We start from the raw sequence: 8525 nt of genomic DNA, 5'->3' as shown, positions 1-8525 counted from the left end.
ATATACCTACTGAATATACGTCGGTGCTCAGAGGGGTCTGCGGCGCGCAAACGGACGGTTGATGCTTGAACGAGAAGGGGAATAGTGTAGGCTCCGCCCGCCACCATTCTCTCTCACCGTCAGAATGATTGCATCCACTTCCACTTGGTGAGGACGTGTTGTGTGGTAGCCAGTTTCACAGTATCTCCGTTTATGTGGCATAATTCCACACTGTGATTGCTGACATGCAGATAAAGTGCGCATAAGTGTTGGAGCCGCCTGGCCTAAGATCCCTTTCGTAGGTATGTACTGCTTCCGAACAGAGCTAGGCGGCCCCAGCTTCTCCGTGACGTGTAAAGCTACCTAGGTAGGAGTTTTGGAAGTCGTAGTTAGGTAGATAAACAAGAACGTTGTCGGTTTCTTGGTTTCTTGGTTTTTTGCTATACTAAACCCTCAGAGAATGGATATGCGATGGATATGCGTATAGCGCGTTACGTGGATGCTGAATGGAGGAGTGTCCTATTATTAGATTTAATGGTGCTCGAGCTCGAGCTCCGGTGGTCTAGGGCGTCGTCCGTGAGCCATGTTTCTTCCTCGTCTTACGGCTGGATATATATTGCAACATACTATGTAGCGTACATACACTACAGTATAATATAGGCCGGGATGCTTAGCATAAATAACAACTGTCGCCAAACGCCACAATGATCATCTGCCATGCTGGCGCCGATCTGGGGATAGACTCGGGAATCCTCAATGTAAGAATCCTCGATGTAAGGGTCATCATTATGGCGCCGAGTTTGAATTGAAGATAAAGATAATTTGGTAGAAGCGACTAAGCAACTAACTGCTGGTGACGATGTTTACTTGTTTACCGAGCTCCGTATGTATAATGAAAGGGCTGAAGGGAAGAGGGTATTTTTGTCCACCAGGCTGCCAGGACCTGGGTCAGTTTGGTCTGCCGCCCAAGTGTCCACCGACCGGCATCTATCCTTGGTTCTTGGTAAAGCCGAAAGTTACCATGATTAGCCAAACCCCGCTGAATCTCACTATTTGCAGGAATAGTGTAACTCGTAAGGCAGGTAGAATAATGAGGTAGTGTAATGAGGTAGTGTGCGTGGTAATGTACCTAACCTTTGCTAAGCTCTTGGTGCTGCTGTATGAGATAATATGAGATAAGTACCTAATTTATGTATGTATGTATCGTATAAGAGAGATGCACTGCAATATGCAAGTGTGAAGTTCTGAAGTTCTGTGCGGGGACTTTGGAAAAGGACTTGGGAAAGACTGGCCTATCCCTGTCAAGCATGATTCTCTGGTGCTATGTAACTTGACATAAGCCGCTGACACGTCAAGCGGAGTACGTAAGGATAAGGTCTCGCAGAGGGGAGGGGGCTGGGGGCTTTTTTTTTTTTTTTTTTTTTTTTTTTCCTTCTTTGTTGGAGAGAGACATTAAGGTACGTACAAGACCCAGCCACCGGTTCCGACGCTTACAAGAAAGCATTTGTCACCGTATCCAGGTCTTGTCTTTTTATTTTCTATTCTTTTATTACTACACTACGTAATGTAGCATATGTAGTACAGATAAGAAAATGTCCCGTTGGTTAGGTATGTTCATATGTATGCCGTAATTATATGGTGCATTGAGATCATATGAGGAAATATTAAAACCTTGCAATCACAACGCGACTGACGCATAGTACAGATGTGATGAAAGGAAAATAAGTCGCATTTGGCAATGTAATAATAATAATAATAATAATAAAACGTTGCAAAAAGACTAGGGAACCAAAAGCAGCAAAGGAAGCGAGGAACCAGGAGAATCACCCTCAGCCCCAGGCGCCACAGAAATTTTCAGCGGTAACAGGGCTGTTCTTGTAATCACAGTGTGTCTATCCCTACGCTGGCACAATAGCGGGGCAATAAGTGATCCACATCCGATCCACAATGGCCCACAACGCAGATTTTAACAAGGCAGCTGATTAGTCACAAATGCAGCCCCATTAAAACGTCGGGACCCTCTGGGCTCGCTTTCCCTCACTTTTTACTTGCCTCTGTCCATTTCTCACCAATCAATCCCCTCTTGGTCCACCACTTATTAAAAAATTCATCGAATCAATTGGCCTTCCTTCCCACGCTCTGTCTTTTTTCATCCAAACAGCTCCCAGAAAGTCTGTTTCTAAAACATCGAATCAAATCGAGTCTTTTGAATGCCCTGGCTGCCTGGTTTTATAACTCTATTACCTACCTATATACTTGATCCCGTCCAACATTTATCCGCTCCGCATTATCTGGGCTGATAGGTTCCGCACATCATCCTATCTGTCCAGTCATATTCTTCTGGTCACCTGAAAGATCCAGCATCCAGGTACAAAGACAAGCACAAACTGGAGCATATAACACAAAAAATTACAGCCAACCAGGAGCGACGCGCTACACGTCGGTATATATCAACTTTGTCTGCAACTATCTGCGACTGTCTGCATAGCCGCCTGCCGACTCTGATACTCCTATTGTAGGCAGTGCTGTCGGATTGACGCGCAGAGAGACTCTTATGCGCGCGACCGCAAGAGTCTCTTGATACTCTTTTCATTCTAACCGGCCGCCCTCGTGTGTGTACATACACAAAGCCCGTCGTGTTGTATACGACTTACATACAACTTACACTGCGGCTAGAACAAAGTGTCGCAAGACATCCTCAAGGTACGGCGCGTATTGTTTCCTCCGGTTACTATCCCCTCCCCCTTTGTCCTCATAAGCAATGAGACAAATTCCCGTGTCCCTTTGCGGTTTCTTATCCTTTTCTTAAAATCTATAAGCCGATATCGAACGGGGCATGTCCAAGAAACAATTCTAGCCAGTAAGCGCTCCAGCGCAAAAAAGGCGACAAGAAACCCACTCGGATCCAGCAAATCATCGAGCTCTTCAATGCCTGCTATATAACTAACCCCTTCGCGAATAGATACAGAGGCCTATCACTGTCAACAAAACTAACTTCATTATTGCCATTGGCCCTACCTACTCATCAGGTGATTCATGCTATCTGCGGACAACAATTGTTAAGATTTCCTCGGCTCAATCAGAATACAATCACTGCCTTCGTAGCTCTCGCTTCTGAAAGCCTCCCCGGGACGTGGAGAGATCTTGAGGCGCGATATTAATTTCTCGCCCTTTTCCCCTTGGTATGTTGCCCCTACCTACTTACCCTACCTATCTACCTACCTACCTTACATCATACACCGTCTTCCACACCGGCTCGTGTGTTAGCCAGCTTCCTCCTACACAAACAACTCCGAGCTACCACAATCCCGGTAATTATAGCTACACCCAGCTATTTTTGATCATATATTACGTTGTCGCAAGCTTACCCCAGAATGCTACATCATTCCCCGGATGTATCTGTTCTACAATATTCTTGTTCATTATTCCCTCTTAAGCATAGTAGCGATTATCGCTCCGGTCCAATTCATATAATTGCTACTCGTTCATTTTCTCCCTCTGAAATTAATCTACTAACATCCTTTTGCGACATAGGCGCGACTGGTCCCATCAGCCCGGCACCCTGCGTAGGTTGAACCCAAGTACTCGGGAACCTGCCAAAAAAGGGTATGTACAATATACAATATTCATGTATTTCGCACACTTACGCCGCCTGTCCCTTTATCCCCATCTGCCCGTCTGCAACGATACATCCACACACCATTCTCACCGCAACCACACCCATCCCGTCTCTTTCCCACTGAGGTAAGGCTTGACGATCGGATATACCCTCTTCGAGTCGCAAACCCCTCCACCCAAGGCACCAACCATTCATTGTTGCGTAACTCGTCTCGGTCCTTTCCTTTTCCTTCTTGTCCCTTTTCTCTCGCACACCTTTTTCTATCCTTGGTGTGGCTAGCAATCCACTGTCTCTTCCTAAAAGAGCTACATATATGTACGTTGCATGTGTTCGAGAAATGCATATGCTTCTTGGCCAATTGCCCATGATGCAGCCTTGGAATTTTCAACATCTCAGAGCTTTGGATAGCCTAGCTCCTATGGCATAAGACGGGCTCTTTCTCGCAAGGTCTGGCATCGGGCAGCCTTTGCCTTGCGCCACTTGCTGGGCAATGCGAGTTGGATCTTCTGTCGCTCTGTGTGAGCTGGTCGACAGGGTGGGGCCCAGTCTATGCATATTCCGTCATGCATGCCAGCGCATCAAGTGGTGGTCCAGCGCGAAAAAAAAGGACGATTTCTCACCCCCTCCACCCCCCCTCCCATCATCCGAGCTTTCCTTATACTTAACAAGGCGAATCTAATGTCTAATATCTTTGGTTGGATAGATCTCCACATCCAAACGGTCGTTACGAATAGGCCTTGAGAACAACCTTGAGCTGTTTAGCTAGGCTACCCGCTCCCGCAGAACCATTATCATAGGCTCATTGAATTGGATAGCCTCACAGCGGCTCACGTATCCCCCGGATTCTCACGTGGTTGTCGAGTTTCCGTCTTTGTTAGGATCTGGAGCACTGATCCCACCCCGCGAGATACATTCGCTTTGCATATGCTCTGGTGCGACCATCTGCGTGCACCTACCACATCATTCATTGCCAGCTCATCCGCGCATATCCAATAGATTGGATGCACATCCAGCCTACTTCGCGGCTACCTAAGTGATCAAGGGCTATCCCAACGCGTATGCCCAACTGTAGCCAACCCTACAGCCTTTTATCTCAAGGACATCAGGCAACCCAAGCCGAGCTTTGAGCACGGTCTTAGTTTTCATCATCTCAGCAAAGAGCCTGTACCACTAGTATCTTCTAAGTGGCCAACGGATTTTTATTATTAGACCTACCCGCTCGTCTCTGATTCGCATCGCAAGAGGCATCGACGTTTGGGTATTGCAAAATCCCTGCCGCCCCGCGCGTTATCTGTCCCCGATAATGATGGACTACGCGCAATACCAGCAACCACCACAGTCGGCGCATTCTGGTTACACAAATTCTGGTCCTGGGAACAACATCACGTCCCCGACGAGTCACAGCATACATCAACACGGCGTTCAGACTTCGCCAATCCTACCGTCGCAACACCAAACCTCGACGCCGGGACAAGGACACAACATGTACCAAACTCAGTATGGCGTGCCCCAGCAGGGGATGCACTACGGGGTACCCCAGATCCAAGCGGCTGCCATGGCCGCGACCGCTGCCGCTGCCGGTGGAACGGGCTATTCATCATACATGCCATCGGATCCTAGCCTCCCTCAAAATTCGCCGAGGATGACGCCCGGAGGGAAGAAAGACTCGCGCGACCCCCGATCACCTCAGCAGCTGAACAATGTGAATCAACTGCCCGGACGACGTCTGAGCCAGGTCACCAGCCCTGGCGTCCCGAGCGCGCCGATGATGAACCATACCGCCGGCCGTTCCGCCGTTGCACCTCCCCCAATGCCGCCGACACAATCCATGCCTCCTCCTCAATCGCCCGAGATAGCTGCGGGTGCAGAGGAATCCCCGTTATATGTCAACGCCAAGCAATTCCACCGCATCTTGAAGAGAAGAGTGGCCCGGCAGCGCTTAGAAGAAGCATTGCGCCTGACGAGTAAAGGGAGGAAACCTTACCTTCACGAGTCTCGGCATAATCACGCGATGCGAAGACCTCGAGGTCCCGGTGGACGATTCTTAACTGCGGAAGAGGTAGCCGAGATTGAGAAGAATAGGTCCGCAGGCGAGGACAAGGATGGCGGCGTGGGCGAGACGGCACCTGTCAAGGCCGGTTCTAAGAGGAAGTCGGACTCCAATTCCACGGCGCCGAATAAGAAAGCTAAGACGCAGCCGGAGACGCCCGATGATGATGAAGACGATGACGCCGAAGATGATAGCTGAAAGAAGCTTCAAGCCACATGATACTTTGCTTTGTGAGCCGTTACGACGTTACGACAAACTCGATTCTTTAACCTATACCTTTCCATATCCGGTTCCGGGCGATGGGAGCATAGTAAGGGGAGTCATTTTGGGGGGACAGTGTTGAATGGGACTGGTTTCAGTGGCCGGTCGATGCGAGATGCTCTGCGACTTGCAGGTTTCGAAAGTTGACCGGTGGAACATGAATGGGGGGGCGTCAGGACACTCGCTCTCGATTTTCCTAAACCGTTTCTTCGTCGCCCACGCGATAATTTTTCATTCCTTCTTTTTTTTTTAATGCGATTGCATATTTGGCACATTCGGTGGGAAGGATACGGTCTCGGGAAGTCTGAACGGGAGGAAGATTGCATGGAATGAAATGAGACAAACGGATGGATACCCCCTTATTCGCCAGCTCTGGTTGCCGTTGCTTTTATTTTTCCCTTCAACTTCTTCTCTCAGTTTCCCTTTTTATTTAGTTCGTGTCTACTATTTAGGGCGGAGTGTATTTTTGCTCGGACACGCACATAAGTGGTCAGGCTACCAAAGATGTGCAAGGCAAATGGGGTGGCGTTGATTTCAAGAGACAGCTCTGCAGAGGGAAAAAAGAAAAAAGAAACAGAAAGCAAGAAATGATGGTCAAACCCTGCCAAGATTGGAAAAAAAAAAAAAAGAGGAATCTCGCTGGAAACCTGGACCCCCACGCAGGGATGACGGGATGGACATAGATTTCCAATGGTAATCCGTCGCCGGATGATAGGGACAGAGACATAAGGAATACGAAGTATAACTTACACTTCCATATGGTCATGTGTGTTACATTGTTATGCGTAAAATGCCTTTTACGAGTTTAATTTGTCTGTTTTCATGTAGTGTGCATGGTGATTTATTTGATTTGTAGATCAGATCAATTTTTTTGTAGGAATTGGCGATAAAATGAATTGTTGGCGATAAAAAAAGGAATGCAATGGTTTTCAATGATAGTTTAGTCACGTGACATAAATATGACATTGCTCCACTTTTATTTATATGTCTTGGAGGTGCGACTTTGAAGTGATACGTCGAGCAAATCAAACAAGTCGGGCATCGCATTCACATCAAACCACGGTGTAGCATTCGGATTTTTAGACTCCCGTCCAACCCTAGAGGACTCATTAAATTGTCAAGATGTTATTCTTCAGGTACGTTTTCAAATTACATCATTTTTATCTTAATCCCGCGGTTGAGAAAGCGAGGTTCCCCGACCGAAGATATCCCGTTTTCCATTACGAAGTTGGGTGTGATGTAGGAGCGGTGTTGAAATGCCGGGGTTGCTATTTTGCGATGTAGTTGCGCTGGAAGCTCGCGACTGCGCTTGGGCGGGGGGGAGCTGGTCTTGTTGTTGTTCCTGTTTTCGTATTGTACTTTGGGAGTGAGTAAGCGCTGCTCTTTCCCGTGCTTCGTCACGTGAACTCGAGGCGGGAGAGAGGGTGGAAGAGAGAGAGAGATATATAGGAGGGGAACGCGGGAGAGAAGAGAGAAGAGAGAATGAATGAATGGATGAATGGATGGGCTGACTCCAGCACGTATAAACAGTTTCTTCAAGACGCTCATCGACCACGAGGTTACGGTCGAGCTCAAGAACGACATCCAGATCCGAGGCACGCTGAAAAGCGTCGACCAGTACCTCAATATCAAGCTGGATGATATACAGGTTGTCGAGGAGATCAAGTACCCGCATCTGGTGAGTTCCAACTGGGGCGGGTGGGGTGCGCATTGTGTGTGTGTGTGTTTTTCGCCTTTTACTGACTTACCGGCGATAATAAATACAGAGCTCCGTTAAGAACGTCTTCATCCGGGGCTCGGTCGTGCGCTACGTCCATCTCCCTGCCGCAGCCGTAGACGTCCCGCTTCTAGAGGACGCGACGAGAAGAGGTTTGTAGTTACCCCTTGGTTTCTTACTTCATTCCATTCCATTCCGTCTCTCTCCTATTATCACATTTGAAAAGTCAGACTTGCTTGCCTCCACCCCCTCCCCTTCTTCCCCCACCGTGGATTAGCGGGTAAACAATAAGTAAAGACCATACGGCTAACGACCCTCACAGAAGCCGCGCAGCAAGCCGGTAAGGGGAAATGAGCAGATACCGTCCAGGGCATCTAGGACTACCTACCTAGTCGGGAAGAAGGGACGGTAATAATGCGTGTTAATTAGCAGCAAGAACCCCGCTGTCGATATCAACAGGCGGGACCGAAGGCGTATTATTTGACATTACATACATACGTACCTAGGTATGTAGCACAGAAGACGCAGGGGAATGGAATAAACAGGTACTACTGTTTCGCTGGTTCCAGCATGAAGGAGGAAAAAAAACCGGAACCAGGTAACTAGGCCGTTAGGAGACCTGGAAAAGGAAGAAATAATTAGTGTCGTTATGATACCACGGATAGGGATGAAGATATTATAAATATGTGGCTATTAATTATAATCCTCCAATTCCGCCTCGCGATCCCAGCTTAGTCAGTCCCCTGAAGTGCTCAAGAGTAACGATATTCGGGCACCGACTACCTAACCTAACCTAATCTAACCTACAATTAGCTTATATCTTGCCTCGTCTTGCCTCACTTAAACATCTAGGTAGGTAGATAGATACCCTTTTCAGCGGCAGTGAGTCACTACGTACA

General features: G+C 48.0%; 3 protein-coding genes across 3 annotated transcripts; 2 read left to right on the top strand and 1 right to left on the bottom strand.

The window, feature by feature from the left end:
- The first annotated feature begins 4445 nt into the window (after positions 1-4445).
- On the top strand, positions 4446-5907 carry F5Y00DRAFT_11019 (CCAAT-binding transcription factor (CBF-B/NF-YA) subunit B-domain-containing protein). Its single transcript, XM_048003898.1, has one exon. The coding sequence runs from the start codon at positions 4902-4904 to the stop codon at positions 5844-5846; it is 945 nt and encodes a 314-aa protein (XP_047867437.1). The 5' UTR covers positions 4446-4901; the 3' UTR covers positions 5847-5907.
- Positions 5908-6317: 410 nt separating this feature from the next.
- F5Y00DRAFT_11030 (uncharacterized protein) lies at positions 6318-6813 on the bottom strand. Its single transcript, XM_048003901.1, has one exon. The coding sequence runs from the start codon at positions 6673-6675 to the stop codon at positions 6400-6402; it is 276 nt and encodes a 91-aa protein (XP_047867436.1). The 5' UTR covers positions 6676-6813; the 3' UTR covers positions 6318-6399.
- A 128-nt stretch (positions 6814-6941) lies between these two features.
- On the top strand, positions 6942-8445 carry F5Y00DRAFT_229901 (U6 snRNA-associated Sm-like protein LSm2). Its single transcript, XM_048006836.1, has 4 exons — positions 6942-7045; positions 7440-7587; positions 7676-7778; positions 7949-8445. Exons 1-4 carry the CDS (start codon positions 7032-7034, stop codon positions 7978-7980), a joined length of 297 nt encoding a protein of 98 aa, XP_047867435.1. The 5' UTR covers positions 6942-7031; the 3' UTR covers positions 7981-8445.
- Positions 8446-8525: the final 80 nt, after the last annotated feature.

Source organism: Daldinia vernicosa (assembly GCF_022497035.1).
Source record: "Daldinia vernicosa strain CBS 139.73 unplaced genomic scaffold F5Y00scaffold_10, whole genome shotgun sequence".
Classification (NCBI taxonomy): Eukaryota; Fungi; Ascomycota; class Sordariomycetes; order Xylariales; family Hypoxylaceae; genus Daldinia; species Daldinia vernicosa.
The sequence above is the reverse complement of the archived record's forward strand: the minus strand, read 5'-3'. Positions and strand labels throughout refer to the sequence as shown.

What these genes read in the sequence shown, in the direction of transcription:
- F5Y00DRAFT_229901 (XM_048006836.1), top strand. An exon ending in AGATCAAGTACCCGCATCTG is followed by an intron (nt 7,588 to 7,675) that starts GTGAGTTCCAAC and finishes TAATAAATACAG; the next exon opens with AGCTCCGTTAAGAACGTCTT. An exon ending in AGAGGACGCGACGAGAAGAG is followed by an intron (nt 7,779 to 7,948) that starts GTTTGTAGTTAC and finishes CGACCCTCACAG; the next exon opens with AAGCCGCGCAGCAAGCCGGT.
- F5Y00DRAFT_11030 (XM_048003901.1), bottom strand. Translation starts at nt 6,675, where the DNA reads ATGACCATATGGAAGTGTAAGTTATACTTCGTATTCCTTATGTCTCTG.
- F5Y00DRAFT_11019 (XM_048003898.1), top strand. Translation starts at nt 4,902, where the DNA reads ATGATGGACTACGCGCAATACCAGCAACCACCACAGTCGGCGCATTCT.